Here is a 23055-nt window from a genome sequence, read left to right as displayed (position 1 = left end):
GCGAAAAAAAGCTGAAGGGCTTTTGCGATTATCACCAATAGACAAATGGCGAAGCGTAGAAGCCAAACACCGGCACACCGGGCTAGCTTTTCGAAAATGGGTGTCGGGTTTTTTAATTTCCAAAGCAACAAAAATATATTATTTAATTCATTACATCAAGCTCGATAGTGTGACCGCATTGGACTGATAATCGTCGCAGTTGTATTTTGGCCGATATGCACCGACCACAACCTCCGATGATACATAATTTAGACCGCTTATAAAATGATTGTGGCAAGTTATCAGTTGTGTACAGATCTACAATGATAAAACCGGCGCAGATTGTGCTATTTGCGCCGATAGTGGGATCTAAGCTTTTTTTGCGGAGGACTGCAGAAGTAATAGGACTTTATTGAAGTATGCGCACCATAGCACACATTCCTCTTGCGTATCAGCTGAGAGTAGTTGTCGTACAATGGTATTGCGGTCATTTGGCACAATAATAAGCGACTCGACATCAGTTTCTTTCACGGGACGCACAAACTCAAGCAACATAGTGTTGCGACGCGCACATATATCACGAGGCGCAATGGTTACTCTCCGCGTACGACAGGCGTACAGATCAAGCGAGCCGATAGGCGCTTTCCTATTCTCATCATCGGGATACTTCCAATAATTAAGTATACTCCCATTTAAGTAACACCAACGACGATGCCAGGCACCAAATCCAGAAATTTCCTCGAACATGGTGAGAAAGCCACGATGCTCTACCAAAAAAGCTAATTGACAGTTGGCTTTCATGTGCAGCGTACCTTCCAATGGACTAACGCCGAGAACCTGGGCGACGGCAATACAAACAAAAAAATTATTGTTTAGATAAAAGATTATAAGTGTGTAAATCTAGAAATCATACCTGTGTTAGTGTCCAGGACGTGCGATGTATCTCGTGTAGGGAAAAAGTGATACAACCATACTGCACCAAAGCAGGAGTACGAACGGCGTTCGGGCCAGCTGGACTTTGAACAAGTGGCATAACTAAATGATTTTCGCTGCCTTTCTTTTTAGGCGTTTTAATACCGGACTTTTTATTTCGATTTATATGATATTTCACCTCGTGAGGTAGGACTTCACGTTGGGCGGTCATCCCGTAGATCTCGAGAGTAATCTAAATGTAAGGCAAGCAAACAAATAAATATATAACAAACAACAATTCTTTAAGAAATAAAAGGAAAAGCAACAAATTAATAAATTAATCAAAATATAGGGGAATATAAAGGGTGGTTAAGTTTCAAGGGCCGGTGTTGGTTTTGAATAAAATACAATTTTTTTAGGAAATTATTGTCATTTCTCTTTATTATGATAATATTGGTGTGGCTCAATTACGTATGGCACAAAATATCGGCCAAATGGCTGACGCGGCCTCGGCAGCACACCTCCATCCGATGGTCCAAATTTTCGATGACGCTGATGCATAATTGAGGTTCTATGCCGTTAATGTGCCGAATTATCTCATCCTTTAGCTCTTGAATTGTTGCTGGCTTATCGACGTACACCTTTTCTTTCAAATAACCCCAAAGAAAGAAGTCCAACGGTGTCGTTGACGTTTAGGTGTGGTTCACATTCAACATCGGCCCTTGAAATTTAACCACCCTTTAGAATAAAATAATACCTAAGAGCATTTCGAAATTTCTATATTTTTATAAAAAATAAACTATATGTAATATATCGATGGTTTTCGAGAAAAGCGACACAACTCAATATTAACTCAAATTCGGAGTTTTGCCGTTAAAAGCAAAAATCAACTACAGAGTTTATATATTTTTATCTGGAAAAGCGTCATAAGCGAATCTTGAAGCAATTCTGAGAGATGGCGTTAGTGTCGTGGTCAGGTGATCGAATTGGCGCGTCAATTATCTAGAAAACTGGCCCACCTCAGTATTTTGTACTTTTGAATTATGTCAATTTTCTCGAAAACCATCGATATATACTTTATTTACCTACAATTTTAAGTATTTCAATTTTCGAAAAATTACTACTCTGAACAATAAATTCGAAAATACCGAATTGCCACTTTGGGCTGTGGGGGCAACTTTCGGTTTAGCTGTATTAAACATCTGAGTTCGCCATGCGTTTTAGCGGCTTATTTTTGTCTTGTCTTGTGCAGCATACATTTTTTTCTATAGAAGGACCTAAACCTATCGTAAAAGTTGCGGTTCAAAGTAGTTTATTCTTTTTTTTGCAATACTGAAATTTGTTTTAAATTTTGTTTAATTTTTCACTTAAAACTTAAATATTTTGGCAAAGAAGGACATCTAAGGGCATGGCGTTTGGCTACAATGAATATCATACCTTAAAATCGGCATGCACGTTATCCATTTGCAATATATCTGGGAATTTCACTGCTAGCAGACCGGGGAGTGTAGGCATCGTTTTCGTCGCCAAAACATTTTCATCGCATTTAAGTAAACAAACCAAATGATGACCAGCGATGGTATCCCCAGCTAGTTTGCGTATGTAATCTTCACGTAGTGGTATGGTTATCTCCTTAACAGTGAGACGGCCTTTGTCGCGCAACGCACCTAATGGCCTCAAGCACTTCTCTACGCGCAGGCGTTGTACTTCGGCTAAATAAGCTTCGCGACGATGGGCTATAAATAAATTATTATATAAAAAAAAAGTAGCTACTAAAAGCTATATTATCTTACTTGCTACAAGCAAATGTCGCTCGCCCTCGACCGACTCTGTCGAACCGGAAAATTCTATAGTGGCCGCGCACAAGTTCAGTGCTTGGCTGGCTTGCGCAATTATCGTCTGCTGTTTGCCGACTTCATCTAGAAGCTTTTTAATCTTTTCCTGCACTAAATAGCTATCTTCCGACTCAGTTTCTTCGGATGGATTGCCATCAACCACGTACGTTTCATTATGTGTGATATTTTGTTCATGCAGCTTTTGCTGCTTGGAATAATCGATTTGCATAGCTTCACACGCAGCGCTGGCGATTTCGGAGCGTAATACCTTCCGCTCATGCGACACCGTACGCACTGGAGTCGAACCGGCACTCTTAAAATGAAAAGAAGAAATTTTATATTAATACCTAAAGCTGTATATATTAGAAGATCTGTCATAGGGTTGAGTGATAATTTTTTTATACATCGCACAAATTATTCGTATTCTAATAAAATGTCGTTGTTGTTGTTGTAACAGTTTACTAAGCCCTTTTAAGCGCAGTTACGTCACCGGTTGCCGTGGGCAACCTCATCTGTCGAGTGAATGGAGTCTTAGATGAATGGGTTTAAGAGGGGTAAGTGAATAGGTGGTTAGTTTTATTGTTGTTGTACCAATTTATCAAGCCCTGCCGGTACGGCGTAGTCACCCATTTCATCTAACGGTGGACTCAAGAAGTATGCTGTTTCAAAGATCCAAAGCAATATGGGTGTTAGGTGAACGGGTAAGGGGGCTTGGGAGCAAATGAATAGGTAGTTAGTGTCCGCGTGGTACCTTTACATGCCGGACATATGTTGATTATGTCAAAGTCTATTCTGAATGGGTACGAGTTTAACCAACTACAGCATCCGGGACAGTAACCCGCGTTTCCCTGCTCGCTTTCTAATAGATTTATCAGCTAATGCACTTTTGTCGTTGAGGTGAAGAACAGTTGGTTGCTGTTCCTAAGAAAATTTTCATTTTAGCTGGGGTGCAAAAAATGCGAGTAGAATAGAAAAGAATTAAAAGGTTTGCACTTTGACCTAAATGTCTTTTGTGTCCTCTTCTCATCACAATAGCACATCAAAGCACAGCTCCCTCATTAAAGCTAAGATGAAACTTGGTAGGCTGACCATGTATGCTTTTCTTCTGACCGTCTATGTCTACTTTGTTTTTCTTCCATTATCATCGCATTCGAGAAGATGCAATGGAGTTTCTGGGGGTGGGACCATATCCGCGAGTCTGTGCCGATGGCTGCACTATCTGCAGTGGCCTTTGAGAGGACTGAGCAATTATTCTCAGGTAGGCTTCTAAGCTGCTTAAATCTCTTCTGGCTATACACTGCCAATAAGTGCGTAAGCCCGGCTTAGTCCACAGTGTGGTGCTAGCTCATATCTCGTAGCTTGAACTCTTCTTAGCTTTATCTATGTTGGTCCAAGGCAAGAAAGGTCTAGGGTCACCCTTCGAGTAAAGGCGAAATAAAATCAACTACTATTTCAAACATTTAAAATCATAAATTATTATATATATTCACATTGTCGCCCTGTTGTCGTCTGTAAAAGCTGATAGTGTGCACCAAAGTGACCGTATTGTCGTCATTCCCACGATTAACACTCAGCACAGGTTTCACAGGTTGCGAATTGCAAGTAGCTGCTTTTGAACTCGATGCCGACTCATCATTTTCCTCTGATATAGTTTGATAGCTGGTGTATTTTTTTGGTGTTTTGCAGAAAAAGAAGCTATTGCAGGATGTTGTGGCTTTACTCTGAAACATTCATAAAAATATATAAGTAAACAATTTTCAATATACCCATATTTGTATTTCATATTTACTTCTCTCGACAAGTCATCAGCGCTTTCCTTCGTCGTACTATCATCATCGCCGTACTCTTCTAAAGCCTCATCCAAGAAGTCATCAACCCCTCCTGACGCTTCAGAGGAATATACTGAGCTATCAGTACAGCCATAAAATTCTTTCTTATCAGCATTGCGTACCTCCTGCATATTTCAATTTATTAAGCAAATGCATAACAATAGATCGAAAATAGATTAACAATTAAAAAGGCAAGCAGCGGCCAGATCACGCGCTGTATGAAGCACACCGATTTAATATTTTTTGCACAAACCCACCTTTACTGGTTTTGATTGCTGATTTTGTTGCTGTTGGCGGTGATTCTTTTGTACCACCTGCTTTATCACACGATCCAAATTACCATTGCAAATGTCTATACTGCTGCCGTCTGTTTCCTCTGTATCCATATAACTACAAGTAATAATATATGAGATGAAAAGGAAGAAATGCATGATTTCAATTTAACTATAAATTTATTTGATTAAGTAGAAAATTAATTTAAATTTAAATTTAAGCAGTCTTAAAATGAGATTTTCACTAAATTATGTAAAGCTAAGCATTGAATTGGAGTAGTTTTCCACGTCCTGAGTGGTTAAAAATGTTTTGTAGTGAATGAGTGTTTGTTGGTTATTCAATGCATAGCAGGCAAAGCAAGCAAGAATAACAACGGTCCGCCCACCTTTCATCGTCAATATTACTATGTTGTTGTTGTTGATGCTGTTCAACAAAATCACTCTCAGGACGGTCAGTTTCAGCAGTTACTGCAAGCATGCGCGTGTGCTCCTCTGCGACACTGTGTCCGTGTATAGTCGCCGTCGTACAATCATTGTCCCTTTCTGACTCAGATTCCAAATCTGATAGTGCGGGATACATTTGATTTCGCAGAGATGCAGCTGTTACAGATTTACGCGAACGCTTGCTTTCATCATCATCAAGAATATCGCTAGCTGAAAAGCGAAAGAGAAAACATGTTCAAATTTAACATTTCAACAAACTTTGATGCTAACTTTTAAGCTTTAAGAAATAAACTGCATCATGCAAATAAAAAACTTTTTTACACACGTGAATGACGTTTTTTTGTCCCGTCCAATATGATTTTGGGTTTTGGTGGAGGCGGTGGTGGTGTGTGTGGATGTCTTGGCACCGATGTTATATGTTTTGTGCTAGATACCACGTTAGACTGCGTTTGCAGAGTTTCCGACTGTACACTTTGCTCCTCATTTTCGTCGCATACTTCTTTTTGTTTGTTGAAACGATATGCACGAACTTGCACATCTTCTTGTCGTTGTTTTTGTATATCGGTATTAAGTTTGCTTTCAGCCATTGTTGACGTACTCGCTACAAGTGCCGCCACTTTTTCTCGTAATTTATTGTCGCCATTTGGCTTTGTGGGTAATAAAGATGATGAGCTGACATTGTTGCACGCGAGCGCCGCAGTAGCTACTGCAAAAACAAATGAAATTTATGTTTGGATCGTGAACGAATATCAAACTGTTTATATCTCACCTTTTGTACCTAATTCTTTGCCCAATGCAGCTTCTCCCTGTCGAATTTTACTTATGCTTGGCGCCATACCGAGGGCAGCTTTTGGCAAAAGTGCGCCTCCTTTTTTTCTTTCGAATAATTGCATACGCTCCTTTAGCGACAATTCTGTTGGATCTTTCTGTGGACGATATAATTGCTGAGTGCTACTTGTTTTCTGCTCAAAAGCAGCCGCTCGTCCGGATACTAAGCCAGCCTTAACATTTATCGTCTTAAGAGGAATGGCTGCAGTACTTTTTTCTTCTACAGCTTTCGAAAATCTACTAGCCAAATTCACTACTTGGGGTTTATTTTCATCAACTTTCAACTCATTAACTGGCTCCTCCATCGCATGTTTTTCATCCACTTCCGTGTATACGTATGCAGGTTTTAGGATTGATGATTCACGTCGTTCAAGCCCTTGTGCTTCCAGTGAATTCATCACTTGGAGTTCACATGTCAATTGTTTGGTATTGGTGGCATTTATTTGTTCTGTATCATCAATTGACTGTTTATCGGCTCCTTCACTTGACACTAGAGCCAGTTGCGTGGGAACTTTAACTTTGGTAAGCGTTTTACCTAGAGTGTTCCTACTTGGCAGGGCTGGCTTTTTTGGCGGTATACCAGAAACTTTTCTACTTGGTAAAGCTGGTTTGGGAGGTGGTACTGCACTGACAGGACGTGGGTCGTGATGAGAAACATCATCCTCCCATTGATTGATGGAGCAAGCCAGTTCAGCTAATTTACCGTAACGTTGTTTAACTCTTTTTTCACTGTTTTCGAAAACGTCTTTAATAGGTGAATCCGCACAGAACTGCTCCTCTGTTCGATGTATTGGCGATGATAGGTCGTGGGGATTCGCATAAAGAGCTCCAAGACGTTGCAACCGGCTACGTGAGGAATCGCGTATTTTAGCAGTAGGTTCCTCCGATACTAATTTGAGGCGACGTTGTTCACCGTTAATATCTTTTTCATCAACATGAATTTGTGCCTAGGAAAGGTAAATTGGAATGAATTCGTATTATTTACAACTTTGGAACGTAGTCTCGCTGTAATTTCAAGCTTACTTCAACATTTGTATCTGTCAAAATTGACGGTGGACTCCAGATTACACACGTAAACTAGAAAGTGCAGTATATAGCAATACCAGATATGCCAACGTTTATTTTCATCGCGCGTTTTTTTTTTTTTTTTTTTTACTTTCTTGTTATAGAAATATTTCAATATTTTTTTATAATATTTAGCAAAATGTCAGGAATAATGAATTAATAATTAGCGATACAAAATATCACTTTTACGGAGTTACGTTCTTAATAACTTTTGAACAGTTTAAAAGAGTTTCGCTCCGTTTCTGGAATATTAATATTGGAACCAAAACGCGTTGATTGTTACCCATACCGACTACTTTTAATGAGTTTCGACCTCCGAGCCGCAAACTATTTAATTACCTATTATATTTGTATGTACAATAAATCAACAATTTCATTTGCATTGACAAATTGCAAAACTCCTAACTCCAGCCGAATTAACAATAGCTCAAAATAATGGCTGAAGGACAGTGCTGCCAGACGCAAACAAAACAAATTGAATGCGAATAAAATCAACACAGTACATCTACGTATAGGAACAGAATTTACGTACACTATTTTTCGTTAGAAGTTTAAAAACAAGGAGGACAATGGGATGGATAAAAATGAGGTTAGCATTTCGATCTCACGTCTGTTGTTGTTGTAACTTCTTTAAATTCGCCATAAATATTTGGGGAATGCTCGCTCCGGCACAGTAGAACCGACAGTATTTTGTGCCTTCTAATCATCACAGTAACTCATCCACACCCAGCTCTCTCAATAACCCCAAAATGGAGCTGGGATGTCTCATCCTTCTTCTAGCTATAGCACATTCGAGAAGGTATGCTGAAATTAAAGTGGATTGGTCGCATAAACGACACGAGTTAGTGGATCTTATGACATGATGGCTACGCCATCTGCAATGAATTGTGAGAATTTCCCTGAGTATTCTCAGCCACTGCAGTCCTTAGGAAGAGCTATGCCTAAACTTCTTTTGATTATAAAACCCAGTAAGGTCCTCGCCTGGCGTAGCCCTATAGTTTAGTGACAAATTACGTCTTCTATCCTAAGCTCCTCCTTGATAGTCTGTTGCCCCATGAAAAAAAGGCTCTCCAGCCAATATATCCGCTACTTAGTTCCCAGATATACCCCTATGTCCTGCGACCCATATGAACCGGATACAATTGTGCATTCCTAGCAACCAGAGGATAAGAGCTCACAACCCGGCCCGTTTCCACGACAGTCGGTTCTACGTTACCGAAACGACCCGGATTTATATCCGGCCAAGGACTGTCACTTCAGCAGCGTTCCCCGTATGTAGGTAGGGGGGATGTTTATGCTGCTACAACCACAACAACAGTTCACATACTCTTACATATATATATGGTGTTTATATATATTGAAATACAATATTCATTTTAATATAAATAAATATATCTTTATGCTTATACTTACAGTGAAAATATGTAAAGAAAATCGCGGCGCTTTATTTTTTTATTAAAACAATATTTTACCATAAATAAATGGATATCCTGACTAAATACAGACAGATCAAATATTAATATCTAAAGAAAATTTGGAATTAAAAAATCCCCTATTTCGGACACATTCAAGAGGCAACAACAAGTGTATTTTACAACTGCTGATACAAGGAAAAATCAAAAGGGGAAATAGTAATTGGCAGGAAAAAAATTACTTGGCTTGACAGCATCAAATAGTCGACAGATCTCAAGTCAATTGGCGAGCAGAACGAATTTAATATCATTTATAGTATGACCTGACAACTGTATGGCTAATATCAACATACGTTTGTATGTAATCGCGAACATTCAGTGTGTATACGCAGAACAAGAAGAAGATTACCTTCAATTGTGTGTTTATATTGCTGGCTGTTTAGGTATTTGACAGCACTTCTTGTTGAAATAACCAAAAGGATAAATTTTGGTAAATTATTTTAATCAAATAACTTAAAAACTGTTTAGTGAGAGCAAAACGCATCGATTGATACCCATACCGACTATTTCTTATTAATTTTGACGTAAACTAGATAGCAATCTTTCTTCACATTCCTATTCTTACCTGAGTAAAAGGATCCATTTTGTTTTTTCAACTTTAACTTATGCACTTTGTTCTGTATGTAAACAATTAGATTTTTATTCACTTAAAAACATTATTTTACTATTATTTATAAATATTTATAACGCTCACTATTATACAATTCTCTTTTACAAAAGTAGGGACGAATTTCTCAAACAATGTGATCGCAGTTTACGAATAAGGATGAATTATTTCCATCGCGGTTTATGAAAATTCACGTTGACAGAATACGCTAAAGGCTTTTTGAATTTTACAATTCAGCTCTATTCAGCAATATGCTTGTGGAGATAGGTTTCATTTCCAAACAAACGCATGATTGTTTGGCAACTAATGCCCTAAACAGAAGTGCAACGGCCAGCGGGTACTGGGTGACGGATGGTGAACAGCTAAACTACTCCCGTCGGAATATTTGGTCGGTTAAACACTAACATTTTGTGGTTAGAATTAAATTTATTTTGTAGTGAAATCCTTTCGTTTGCTATTGTATATTTGTGGGTGCATGCCAAAATAAAGAATATTGAAACACTTTTGCAAATAATCAATATTATGTACACAATGAACACATTATGCACCGCATCAAACTCCTGTTTATCCATGTTTAATTTCATCTTATCCAAATACAAATGAAAAAAATTTTAAAGGAATAAAAGCGTAAAACCTACAAATCGGCTATTTCGCTTATCTCTGCCGCATTCAAAATATTTATGAAGCTGGCTTACGACGAAATTTGCAGACAAGAAAAACTTGGCTGCTGTTACGTCATGAAGTACCGTCGTCAATGTGCTCATATCATACTATTATTTTCCCTTATTTTTTTCTCTTCTTTTTTTAATTTGTTTACTTTCTGTACCGACGTCGTAGCCTATCTATCATTCTTGGGTTAGACGTTTTTTTTTTTACTTTTTCTGTTTTTTTTTTTTTTTTTTGAATATGGATGCATTGTAAAGGTTCTTTCAAAATACGTGCCTAGATGTTGCTTTAAAATAAAATAAAACCTATACAAATTTAGATTCTTCAGGTTTCACTATTTTTATTCAAATTACGTCTCTTAGCAGTTATATGTGAAAAATAACATCATTTAAATGGTTATCAAGAGTACGTTTACAGGTAAAATCCGCAAAAAGTCGATCCATGAACGCTTAATTTTCGAGAACGTCAAGATAATGATGTTGAAAGTTGTTCAGTAACACTTTGCATTACAGCGGCAATATTCTCAACAGAACGTCCAGTTCTTGGTCTTGCTGTATTCTCGACAGAACCAATTTCTTGAAATTTGTTCACCACACTTTGAGTTTTCGGCTCACTCCAACGATTATTTTCACCAAAAAATCACGAATTTTGCGATATGTTCTTAAAGATTGACAATTTTCATAACAAGTTTCAATCATTTTAACGCGTTTTTGTATCGTGTAGGATTGTACATCTGTCTACTTGACAAATGTCAAAGTTACATAAAAAAGTACCGTCTAGGAATTTCTTACTGACATCTCGCTTTGTCGCTTTTATTCAAAATATTTTTGCATTCATATTCTTAAAATTTCACTAGTATAAGACGCATAAATTTAATTGTATGATTTTATTACTCTACAATTTAATGTATACTCGCGGGTGATATTTAACCGATGCTCCGCAGGTCGTCGAATGCACTCAACTTCTTACGCAAATAAATTAAAGGCATTTCTGTAATTGAAAACCTTTTTGATGTTGTTGTTGTAGCAGCATAAACATTCCCCATACTTACATACGGGGAATGCTGCTGGAGTGACAGTTCTTGGCCGGATATAAATCCGGGTCGTTTCGGTAACGTAGAACCGACTGTCGTGGAAACGATGTTACTAGCCTTCGGAGTGATATAAACAATTTTGATTTAATGCCCTGATTCGCGACTTTTTTGAGTTTAAGCAAATACTTTCATACGACTTACTTAGAGATGTTTAACTTTTTGTCTTCAAGTTGCAGTTGTTCAAATTTTGTCCTTAACAAGGTTTGTGAGTGTAAGGATCTTGGAGTAATTTATGAAGAAAAATTCTTAATAAGCATATTTTTTCTTTTTATCTCTCTCCCTCTCTCTCTTAGCTTTAGAGTCTGTGGTGGACCATTGCTTCATCAACGATCCTCTTCAAATTCAGTCTCTCTCTTGCTTTATTTCTCCATTTACGAACGATCATTGCTTTTATGTCTGTTTCTGCGTCATCAAGCCACCTCTTTCTTGATCGGCCTCTCTTTCTTCCTCCAATCGGACGCAAAAAAACACCCTATTTTGGATTCTTTCGTTGGGTATTCTTATGATGTGGCCAATTGGCGGATTAGATCCGCTGCGCTTTAATAAAACGTATTACATTTTGACCACTAATAAGTTTTCAAATTTCGTTGTTGCAACGGATGCGATACTTGCCGTTTTCAAGCCGAATAGGGCCGTCGATTTTTCTCATTCTGGTTATTTTCTTATTATACATGGTTTTATTTACTGAATCGCTTATAACTAAAGTTAAGCCTAATAATAAATTGTTAAATCTTAATCTAATTTAATTGCTGACCTGCGAAAATACAATGAGCACTGTCGCTCAGAATAGCGATTCGCTCATTCCGGAGCTTTTTTCTGAATTGATCTCTCTACATAAACAATTGGCTTACACTTCCGCTTGGAGCATGCTGCGAAGCAACTAAGAAACAAATCTGCTAATAGAATTATAATATATAGGGTGCTTTATTACCGACTAGCAACAGTTTCAGGTTGCATTCTGTGGCTAATTTCGTGATGAGACATCTAAAAGTTGGGGTGCAACTGGAACGCCCTAGAAATGACAACCATTTTCATTTTTATCTTGCCTCACTGTGAATGTATATCTAAAAACAAAAAACTATATATTCTGATATATCAATTTACTCCCGGCAGTTGGTTCTACGTTACCAGAACAACCCGGATTTGTATCCGAACAAGACCTATCACTCCTCCCATACATGTATGAGGAATGTTTATGCTGATGCAACAACAACGTAGAAACGCTCGAGTCTCTGTTGCATTACAACGCCTCACATATTGTACTGAGCCATCAAAAGTTAGGCAGATCGGATGAAGCATTACCAGTGAAGCCGAACCGGCCATTCGCTACTTAATGCCCTGAACGTAGCTTAAAAAAAATCCAGACTCAATACTTTATTTGTCCTTTACAGCATCTTCTTTGTCAAGATAACCTGGAAACTGTCAGCAGTTGTTGTTGTTGTTGTAGTAGCATAAACATTCCCCATACTTACATACGGGGAATGCTGCTGGAGTGCCAGTCCTTGGCCGGATATAAATCCGGGTCGTTTCGGTAACGTAGAACCGACTGTCGTGGAAACGTGCTGTCAGCAGTATTTTACTTCTGTGTAATGAAATCATAACTAATTGGTTATAAAAATAGATTCCTTAACTTAGAATAAATTATAAGTAAACATTTTTTTAATAGATAATCAGTCCAGCACAAAGTAACTTTAGTAAATAAGTTTTTCAATTAAACTAAAATAACCTTTTTGAAGTGAAACTTCTTAGGCGTCGATGGACGAGCGAGAGAGAAAAAAGATATAACGTAGAGGAAAAGGACAGAGAGAGCTATACCTTATATATATCTTAGATACACTTTAAGCTATTTTTCCTGAGTTGTCCCTTGTGGTTACTAATTTCTAGTGAGAAATAACACTGCCTACTTTTTGGCGCTTGTTTGTTGGTGCAAACTTGAAGGAAATCTATTTTTGGTGCCTACTTTTTAGCGCTAGTTTGTTGATGCAAACTTGAAGGAAATATATTTTTGGTGCCTACTTTTTGGCGCTGGTTTGTTGGTGCAAACTTGAAGGAAATATATTTTTGGTGCCTCCTTTTTGGCGTTATATTTCCTTGGTGCTTACTGCTTGGGGCGTTTTTTGGTGCCTACTTTTTGGCGCTTATTTTCGTTTCCTGGCTAGTGCTTGTGCGTACTATTCCGGCGGTGCTATCCATTCCGGCGTCGGATTTATTGGGATTGCCTTGCGGTAATTTGTTCCGTTGCTGCGGTCCTGGAATCGCTGCGTTTGTGCGGCTGATAAACGCTCGGAGTAGTACGCCTTGTTGCCACGGTTTGAGTCCGCCGTTTACCTACACCGATCGACCCTTCTCCGTTTTTTGTAAATTTAGTCTATTTTTATTCTCTACAAATATTGTGAATTTATTTAGATATATATTCTTTCTCTCTCTCTTTCTCTAATTCTCTCTCCCTCTTTCTTTGTCTGCCTTGAAAGTTTCACTTCTGTTATGTGTACTACGCCACACGCACTTGTTTTTAGATATATATTTTTCACTATTGGGTAAAATTATTTCAATGTTTAATTGTTGGACTTTATTAATCAAATATTTTTATTCTTACATTTAAATTGCCAAAATTTATAACTTAAAAGTAGTTAACTTCAAAACATACGAACATTCTATTCATTATGTAGTTTTATTTTTAGTGTAAATGCCTATATTTTTAAAAAATTAGAACTGAACCAAACTTAAATGCCGTATAAAAAAAAAATAATAATATCGACAATAACTCTAAATTCAGCGCCAATATACAGCTTAATTCAGGAACTTCGGTTTCACCGAACATTGTAATCGCAATTCAGCTTGAGCTTTGCAGATCTTTCTTCATATAAATCAACATCACAAGTAAGACTTGGAAAATACTAAAAATATAAACAGATTTAGATTTATTGTTACACCCTCTGACTACCGGGGGCAGTCTTTGTTCAGAATGGTTCAGTTGTTAACACATTTATTTTTCTTTTGATTTGGTTTTCTCCAGCACTTCAACTTTCTTCACTAATTCATCTATATTTAAATCGTCTGGTATATTGAATCCATTCTAAAATAGTACGAGTATAAAAATAACAATCAACAATCACCTTAAGACATTTCGATGCTTACCTGTTTTTCTTTTAAAGTGTGTATTTTCCCCTCTATGATAATTTTGTTCCGCTGCATTTCGGATTCAGAAATCAGGCGTTTATTAACCGAAGTTGTGAATCTAAAAAGAGATTAATAAATGTATTTCAATAAAATTTATCAACACAAACTAAGTTACTTCTCAAGTAAAGCGCATTCCGCAATTTCTCTTTGTAACTGCTTCTCCTGTTCGTCAATTTCTGCTTGCATTTTTGCAATAGTAAGATTATTTTCTAAATGCTCTTTGAGTTTGTTATAATAAAACTCTTTTAAGTAGCTCAGTTGAAGATCATGCAGTTGTGTGACTTGCTGGAGCTCCACACACTCTTCTATCATAGCACCAACATCATCAGGCAAGTCACAAAGTTCAAGTCCTAGTAAGCGCAGTTGGTGTTCATAGTGTTCTCCTGTGATCCAAGTCAGACATTAACTTTTGTATTGAGCTATAACATTTGTCAAACTTACTCAATTTTTGCAACGACTGCACTTCATCTTGCAATTGAAAATTTTCTGCGGAATGTGTAAGTTAAATTTTAAATTAATTAATATCTTTTTATTATTTACCCATTTTATTCAATAATTTCCTTGCTTTTCGTTTACTTTTCAATTAAACGCCAAAATATTTCCGATAGAGTTTGGCAGCACTTATACGATCTCTGTGAGTGCTACCAAATTAAAAAATTATTTTCGAAACCAAAATATGAAATGTAATAGCCAAGGCACATTCAACACAAGATAGAAGATGATAGAAAACATAAATTGAGCAATTAGAGTGTGCACTTATTGATACACAAACAAGTAGCTTTTCACAACAAAGGTTCTGGGCTGGGATTTGCTAATTATTCTGGAAATAATAGTTTAGTAATTATTTGCCTTCAAAGTGCCCTCGGGAATTTCACTATAGTTTGACACATTATAATATATATATTTTTCTTAGCTTCACTAAAATTCGCAATATATACACTCACGCGTGATTTTACTTATTTTCATACATGTATTTGAAATATTTCAGTGAAAATTAAATGCCAATGCATTTACCCATATCATTAGCTTCCAAATTTTAACGCGAATACGAATTAATTGTTGCCGGATGCCTGCAAATAAAAATAAAACTATGAGCAAAAATGAAATATTTCAGTTTAGTGTTGATGATGGGATGGGGGTTATTGCGCCTCCTTACATTGGGTTCTATGGTTTTAACGTGGAAAGGAATTCTAAGCAAAAATACTGTGGATGGCGTAGCTGGAGTTAGACTGATGAGGGTTGTTTTTTTGAAGCGCGGTCGGAGGCCCCGTTTCCACGACAGTCGGTTCTACGTTACCGAAACGATCCGGATTTATATCCGGCCAAGGACTGTCACTCCAGCAGCATTCCCCGTATTTAAGTATGAGGAATGTTTATGCTGCTACAACAACAACAACAGCCGCCCACACGGATAGGAATTCTATACAAAAATACTGTGGATGGCGTAGTCGGAGTTGGACTGATGGCGGTTAATTTTTTGAATCGCGGTCGAAGGCCGCCCACGCGAAAAAAAGTTCTAAGCAAAAATTCTACAAATTTACAACAACCCTTCTAGTCGACGCTCCTGTAAAATTCAATTTTATATATTTATATTTTAGAAATGGTTCTCGATTCCAAACTAAAGCAAAAAATATTGCAGATTTACAAACTGAACGTTTCTGCATCCAACTTTCGTTCTAATTTCAAATGTCCAGCAACACCAACTTTTCGCCAAATTACACAATTTTAACAATAACCTCCAGAGGGTACGGTTTTCAGTTTTAAGATGGGGATACACCCCTCTATCCCCCCCTTACAATCTTTTTTTTCAAAGCATGTTACATTGTACTAAATTGTTACCCCATGGAATTCTCTAGATCATGCATTGAACAAGTAGCAGGAGTACAGCAAAAATAGCAAGGAATATATTTTGTGTTTGCTTTTGGTCATTGGATTGTCAAAAGTTTGATATAATTTCCGAAAAAAATTATAATTTAGAGACTAAACAAATATAAAATTCTCCTTCTTAATCGGCGTATCCATTCTGGATGTTCGCGATTACATACAAACGTCATTATGATCTTAGTCGTACGGTTGTCAGGTCATATTATTAATGAGGTCATTATATTTTTGTCTGTTTTTCGCTGCTGCTGTTAGTTCGCCGATTGTTTTGAGGGCTGTCCACTCTTTGGTGTTGTCTAGCCATGTCATTTTCTTCCTACCAATTCCTCTTTGTCCTTCAATTTTTCCTTGCATCAGCAGTTTTAAAATATCATACTTGTCACCTCTTGTTATGTGTCCGAAATAAGCGACTTTTCTCCTTTTTATGTCCGTAAGCATGTTCCTAGCGGCTTGCATTATATTTAAAAAGTAAAAAGTAAAATCAGCTTATAATAGTCACATAACTTTACAAAAGCAATGACAGCAGAATAAGAATTTCTCCACTTTTAAGGTACGTTCGCATATGCAGTAATCTACACTAATATTATAAAGAGGAAAACTTTGTTTGTTTGTTTGGTTGTAATGAATAGGCTCAAAAACTACTGGACCGATTTTAAAAATTCTTTGACCATTCGAATGGTACATTATCCACGAGTAACATAGACTTTATTTTAATTTGGAAAAAATAGGGTTCCGTAAGATATTTGGATTTTTCGGACACAAACTGAAAAAAATCAGTATAAAATAAAGTCAACTTTTTGTGTGTGTTCGCTAACCCGCCGTGTCTTTGCACCGAATTAAACCAAACTTACACACATTGTTAAGAAGGTATTGAAGATGGTTTCCGTATAGTTTGGATACCTATTGGTGGATAGGGTTCGAGATAAAAACGTGGACCCGGGTAACCTTCGGATGTGTATGCACAATATGGGTATCAAATGGAAGCTGTTGGTGAATGCTTTAGTTCAGAGTATTTTTCATGCCGCTCCGTGACTAGGGTCTCGAGATAGAGGCCAAAACGTGGACCCTAGAATGTGTTTGTACAATATGGATATCAAATGGAAGCTGTTCGTGAATGGTTTAGTACAGAGTATTTTTCATGCTGCTCCGTGACTGGGGTCTCGAGATATAGGTCAAAACGTGGACCCGGGTAACCTTTGGTTGTGTATGTACAATATGGGTATCAAATGGAAGCTGTTGGTGAATGCTTTAGTTCAGAGTATTTTTCATGCCGCTCCGTGGCTAGGGTCTCGAGATAGAGACCAAAACGTGGACCCTAAAATGTGTTTATACAATATGGATATCAAATGGAAGCTGTTGGTGAATGCTTTCGTTCAGAGTATTTTTCGTGCCGCTCCATGACTAGGGTCTCGAGATAGAGACCAAAACGTGGACCCTAGAATGTGTTTGTACAATATGGATATCAAATGGAAGCTGTTGGTGAATGCTTTAGTACAGAGTATTTTCCATGCTCCTCCGTGACTGGGGTCTCGAGATATATGTAGGTCAAAACGTGGACCCGGGTAACCTTTGGCTGTGTATGTACAATATGGGTATCAAATGGAAGCTGTTGGTGAATGCTTTAGTTCTGAGTATTTTTCATGCCGCTCCGTGGCTAGGGTCTCGAGATAGAGACCAAAACGTGGACCCTAAAATGTGTTTGTACAATATGGATATCAAATGGAAGCTGTTGGTGAATGCTTTCGTTCAGAGTATTTTTCGTGCCGCTCCATGACTAGGGTCTCGAGATAGAGACCAAAACGTGGACCCTAGAATGTGTTTGTACAATATGGATATCAAATGGAAGCTGTTGGTGAATGCTTTAGTACAGAGTATTTTCCATGCTCCTCCGTGACTGGGGTCTCGAGATATATGTAGGTCAAAACGTGGACCCAGGTAACCTTTGGTTGTTTATGTACAATATGGGTATCAAATGAAAGCTGTTGATAAGTGTTTTAATACGGGGTACTTTTCATACCTATTGATGACTAGGGTCTCGAAATATATGCCAAAACGTGGACCCGCCGTGTCTTTGCACCGAATTAAACCAAACTTACACACATTGTTAAGGAGGTATTGAAGATGGGTTTCGTAAAGTTTTGTTGTAATTCGGAACACTGGCAACGCGTACAGCGTTCTTTTGAACCAGCCATAATGTCGTTTACTTTTTTAACGCTTGGGGCGGAACTGAACTGTCAAATTGACAGAGTGAGTTACAATGTGTCAATATTTCTTTCTGATTTGGATGTCATACGGAGAAGACGTAAGTGTAAAGTGTAAAAACTTTTTGTGAATTTTTTTGGAGTGAATTTTGGAACAGTGAATAATTTCTTACGAAATTTGAGAATTTAATGTGAAATCCGAATGAAATTATGTGTTCGTGGAAAAAACAATTTTTTTCGTTTTTTTTTTGAAAAATATAAATGGATAATGGTTAAAAAAGCTCCAATGCTTAATAAAACATATAAATTGAAACGAAAAATTCATGGATGATCAGGAAAAAAGACGATTGTTTATTCATATGCGTTGATTTGAAATTTAAAAACAATCTTCTTTTTTCCTGATTTTCAATTTATATTTTATATTTACTCCAAAACAAATAGAAAAAAAAATATTGTTTATGCCAAAGCGCTTGAATAAAGAATAAAAAAATAAATAATATGAAAACCATATCTTTTCTGTTCTAAACCATATCTATTCTATTTTAGTGTGCCCAGCGAAGCGAGCCGGGTTTGCTAGTTAACAATAAGTATACAAAATTAATCTACCCGTTCACATATGGCAGATTATCTTCAAAATTGACAATCATCTATCAATACTGTTTTGAAAGGTTTTTATTCAAAGAAATTGCTTTGGTGGAACATTTTGGAGATTTTGGTTTGTTTAATTATTATTAACGATATAAAGAAAAGACAAAGAGAAAGATTAGCTAATTTAACTGCGCGATTGGCTGCTAGCAATATTCATTTGGAGAAAATCCGTCAACGACGTTTACTGAGGTTTCAAAAAATTATAGCAGCAATACGCATTCGAAATACGATATTACATTTTATAATAAGTAATAAAAGGACAAACCGTTTATGGGCACACGTTTTTTTCTGTAAAATGAATCCCTAATTATTAATATTTAACAAACATTTTATTAGAATTATGTTTACAGACCTGTTTTCTTTGCCGGCATCCATTTCATTTAGTTTTTATTTTGATGTTTCTCCGTACATTCGTAATAAGAATTATCGTAAGCCGTAACCATTGTTTGAAGGCGTCACTTTTCTGTAGTGTATGGGAAATGAAAAAAGTGGGTTTGCATATTGTTTGACAAGTTGATTGACTTATGTATTTCGCGTTTAAGTTATAAGCAGTCTTCTGCTTCATGCACTGTAAGGTATAGGCTATTTGGCACTACTTATTACAGCGGCATCTATGTCTGAGAACAACAATCGTGTAATTAATTACCATTTGCTTTTGGCGCGTATTCAACAAACAGCTGTTAGGTAAACAATTTTTGGTGTTTACTAAACAATTACTACTTTTTGTTTTTATAGAAATGAATGAGGACTTAATTAAAATTAGGCGTTTTCTGAAGGAGCGCTTACAACGCGACTATACAACATTGCATGGCCATGAAATGGAGCGTGAAAACGTTCGCCAGTTGCTGCTACGTACTGCGGAGTTGGGCGAATCAAATTCGCTCTTGCTTATTGGCCCGAGAGGATCTGGAAAAACTACAGTGAGTCTATAGCTATAAGAAAAATATATATGAATGCACTAAAAGCCAATGTGTAATTTTTTTAGTTAATTAATGCAGTGCTTGCCGACCTTGTGCCTTCCGCCGATTTTCAACAAAATACGATTTTAGTGCACTTAAATGGTAATCTGCATACGGACGACAAATTGGCACTTAAATCCATCACCGTGCAAATGCAACTAGAAAACGCTGCAAATGGTAAAGCATTCGGCTCATTCGCAGAAAATTTAGCTTTTCTTTTGGCATGTCTAAAGTCGGGCAATAAACGTTCGAAAAGTGTTATTTTCATACTCGAGGAATTCGATCTATTCTGCTCTCATCACAACCAAACCTTATTATACAACTTGTTCGACGTATCACAGTCGGCACAAGCACCGATATGTGTGCTAGGGGCAACATGCCGACTGGATGTCATAGAATTGTTGGAAAAGCGAGTGAAGTCTCGATTTTCGCACAGGTAAAATACGAACTTTAATATTTTTTTAAGTGTGAAATAATTGTTTTCTCTTTCAGACAAATTTTTCTCTTTCCTACTGCTGATACTTTTGAAACATACTTGGACCGTTTCGAAACGTTGCTAAGCATACCCCATGAGAAAGAACTGAAGCAGGCAGCGGAACGGGTGTCTCACTTAAAAATGCTTAATTCAGATGAGCTTACTATTCATCGCAATCACTTCAATCCTGCCAAGTACAAATTTAACAAAAAATATATTGAATCCTGGAATAACAGCATAGCGGTGTTGATAGATGACAACAAATCAGCAGTAGTGGCTGCGTTGCAGACATTTTTCGAAATAGATAAAAGCGAATCATTTTTAAAAGTTCTATTATTTCGTTTGGTGGCACAATTAGATCCGAATTCTCAACCACGAATAACCGCAGAACAGGTGTGTGAAGTTATTGCAACCTACACCGTTGATCCGAGGGTAGAATTACTCTGTGGTCTCTCCGTTCTTGAACTATGTCTCGTAATTGCCATTAAACATCATTCCGAAATCTACGACCGTGACCCCTTCAATTTTGAAATTATTTTTGCTCGCTTTGCGAAGTTTGCTAAGGTTTCAACAACTATGCAGGGCATCGAACGCGCCGTTTCGTTGAAGGCATTTGAACGTCTACGCCATATGGAGATGATTTTGCCGATTTCTAGCGTAGTGGGCAAGGTACAAAAAGATTTCGAAATGCATCGCCTAGCATTAACTTATGGGCAAATAAACGATGCCGTACAAAAGTATCAAGCACTGCCCACCGAAGTTGCTCAGTGGGCGCAGAGTTCTATAATTTGATGCGGACCAAATTAATATTATAATTAAGTTTTTATTTTATTTTTATTAAACTAACTTGGTTAATTTATACTAATTCTGACTTTCTATTCCGCTGAAAGTTTACGACCAACACGGGACTTGCTGCTGGGACCCTTTTTGTACTCGTAACAACAACAGGAGCAATTGACATAGGGGGAATCTGGTTGTGTTTTGGTAACTTATAATCGTCGAGTTTGAGGTCTTTTCTGTAAAACAATCACATAAATGTTTTATTTTCTATTTTAAAAAGCTTACATTATAATAAAATTATTAGGTAAACTGAGGCAAATGCAGCGCTAGCAGCAGAGGCTTTCGACTGGCTGGTGATATGTGTTTGGTCAGATACGACGGAGTAGATCGGTGTCCTTTAGAAATTTATACAATATATATTTTTTTATATTATCTTCAGGCGCGTCTTTTAAAAGTAGGAGACGATCCCAGGCGTCGAAGTGGTAATGCCTTTGGAAAGCAAGTTATGGGCAGGATACCAGTAGATGATGCACACTGGCAAGCTTGGCAGAAGGAGCAGGTGTTGGTTATGCTACCCTGTAATAAGTGGGCCCTTGTGATTAGGTGTGCCCAATACGAAGACGTGTGTGTGGGGTAATGTGGTTGGTGGGTACCGATGATGGATAGGCAGGTTTTATTCGATTTGGGTTAATGCCCTGATAATGGTGTCTATAATTCGCCGATTCACGTAGTAACTTTGTTTGCCTCGGTCGATGAATAAGTCGGTTTATGTCGCTGGATACGATGGCTTCGGATATGATTGATGAAACACTTTTTATCTGATTTGGATGATCAAATAATTGATTTTGATGACGATTATAGGGTCCTAGACTTGTTAATACATGGTGTACACTTTTTTTTGACGTTGACTGTATAAGCAAAAAAGTACGCGAACGAAATTTCACAAAATGACTTGTTTAGATCGGCACAAATTCGGTGTGCACCAACTACTGAGGACTTACTGCATGCATTTGAAGAGCCAAATCGGCGTTTCTAAAATACAGCTAACGGAATATTTCCAGATGTTGGAATTAGACAAATTACAACTCATTAAATATTTTGTGGGGTGACTCACACCCCCAGAATGTCTACCGAAGGTTAATTATCATAAAGTTATTAACACGACTATAAATTTCGTTGTTGTTTATTGCCGTATAAAATGTTATTAATAAATAAAACAAATGGAGCGGTTTATTTTCAATTTTTGTTGCTATTTATTCCTATTCCAAAATTATGAAAAGAAATATCAATAAAAAAGTGCGTGTAGCGTAGTGAAACTTTCAAGGCAGACAAAGAAAGAGGGAGAGACCCGAGAGAGAAAGAATATATATCTAAATAAATTCACATCATTTGCAGAGAATACAATACAAATAGACAAAATTTACAAAAAACGGAGAAGGGCCGACCGGTGTAGGTAAACGACGGACTCAAACCGTGGCGACAACGCGCACTATTCCGAGCGTTTAGCACTTTATAGTACGCACAAGCACTAGCCAGGAAACGGAAATAAGCGCCAAAAAGTAGACACCAAAAAAATTGGGACCAAAAACGCCCCAAACAGTAGGCACCAAGGAAATATAACGCCAAAAAGTGGGTACCAAAAATATATTTCCTACAAGTTTGCACAACAAACAAGCGCCAAAAAGTAGGCAGTGTTATTTCTCACTAGAAATTAGCAACCACAAGGAAAAACTCAGCAAATATAGCCTAAAGTGTATCTAAGATTTATATAAGGTATAGCTCTCTCTCTCCTTTTCCTCCGCGTTATATCTTTTTTCTCTCTCGCGGAACGAAACTGCCCAAAACGTTGCATGGCCTTGAAATTTTACTCTCCATTCTCGCTCATCCATCGACGCCTAAGAAGTTTCACTTCAAAAATCTCTGGAGTGG

At 37.4% G+C, this 23055-nt stretch overlaps 3 protein-coding genes across 3 annotated transcripts; 1 reads left to right on the top strand and 2 right to left on the bottom strand.

Annotated features, from left to right (window-relative positions):
• Positions 1-230: 230 nt before the first annotated feature.
• LOC129246390 (anillin-like) lies at positions 231-9219 on the bottom strand. Its single transcript, XM_054885181.1, has 11 exons — positions 9202-9219; positions 6041-7046; positions 5597-5977; positions 5214-5481; positions 4813-4945; positions 4516-4680; positions 4217-4447; positions 2685-3039; positions 2329-2627; positions 893-1144; positions 231-816 (listed from the first exon to the last, which is right to left on the bottom strand). Exons 1-11 carry the CDS (start codon positions 9217-9219, stop codon positions 349-351), a joined length of 3576 nt encoding a protein of 1191 aa, XP_054741156.1. The 3' UTR covers positions 231-348.
• Positions 9220-13615: 4396 nt separating this feature from the next.
• On the bottom strand, positions 13616-14817 carry LOC129245939 (uncharacterized). Its single transcript, XM_054884388.1, has 5 exons — positions 14723-14817; positions 14624-14668; positions 14298-14565; positions 14141-14240; positions 13616-14078 (listed from the first exon to the last, which is right to left on the bottom strand). Exons 1-5 carry the CDS (start codon positions 14724-14726, stop codon positions 13989-13991), a joined length of 507 nt encoding a protein of 168 aa, XP_054740363.1. The 5' UTR covers positions 14727-14817; the 3' UTR covers positions 13616-13988.
• Positions 14818-19607: 4790 nt separating this feature from the next.
• Positions 19608-21179, top strand: LOC129245938 (origin recognition complex subunit 4). The gene is made up of 3 exons (XM_054884387.1): positions 19608-19832; positions 19898-20307; positions 20364-21179. Exons 1-3 carry the CDS (start codon positions 19650-19652, stop codon positions 21136-21138), a joined length of 1368 nt encoding a protein of 455 aa, XP_054740362.1. The 5' UTR covers positions 19608-19649; the 3' UTR covers positions 21139-21179.
• The last annotated feature ends 1876 nt before the right edge of the window (positions 21180-23055 follow it).

This window comes from Anastrepha obliqua, chromosome 4 (assembly GCF_027943255.1).
Source record: "Anastrepha obliqua isolate idAnaObli1 chromosome 4, idAnaObli1_1.0, whole genome shotgun sequence".
Lineage (NCBI taxonomy): Eukaryota > Metazoa > Arthropoda > Insecta > Diptera > Tephritidae > Anastrepha > Anastrepha obliqua.
This window is presented reverse-complemented; position numbering and strand designations above follow the sequence as displayed.

Coding starts and splice junctions, on each gene's coding strand:
- LOC129246390 (XM_054885181.1), bottom strand. Junction 5,978..6,040: donor CAAAGAATTAGGTACAAAAG/GTGAGATATAAA, acceptor TTGTTTTTGCAG/TAGCTACTGCGGCGCTCGCG. Junction 4,448..4,515: donor CTGATGACTTGTCGAGAGAA/GTAAATATGAAA, acceptor TGAATGTTTCAG/AGTAAAGCCACAACATCCTG.
- LOC129245939 (XM_054884388.1), bottom strand. Junction 14,566..14,623: donor GCAGTCGTTGCAAAAATTGA/GTAAGTTTGACA, acceptor CTTGGATCACAG/GAGAACACTATGAACACCAA. Junction 14,079..14,140: donor ACACTTTAAAAGAAAAACAG/GTAAGCATCGAA, acceptor GTACTATTTTAG/AATGGATTCAATATACCAGA.
- LOC129245938 (XM_054884387.1), top strand. CDS start 19,650: ATGAATGAGGACTTAATTAAAATTAGGCGTTTTCTGAAGGAGCGCTTA. Junction 19,833..19,897: donor GAGGATCTGGAAAAACTACA/GTGAGTCTATAG, acceptor TAATTTTTTTAG/TTAATTAATGCAGTGCTTGC. Junction 20,308..20,363: donor AAGTCTCGATTTTCGCACAG/GTAAAATACGAA, acceptor TTTCTCTTTCAG/ACAAATTTTTCTCTTTCCTA.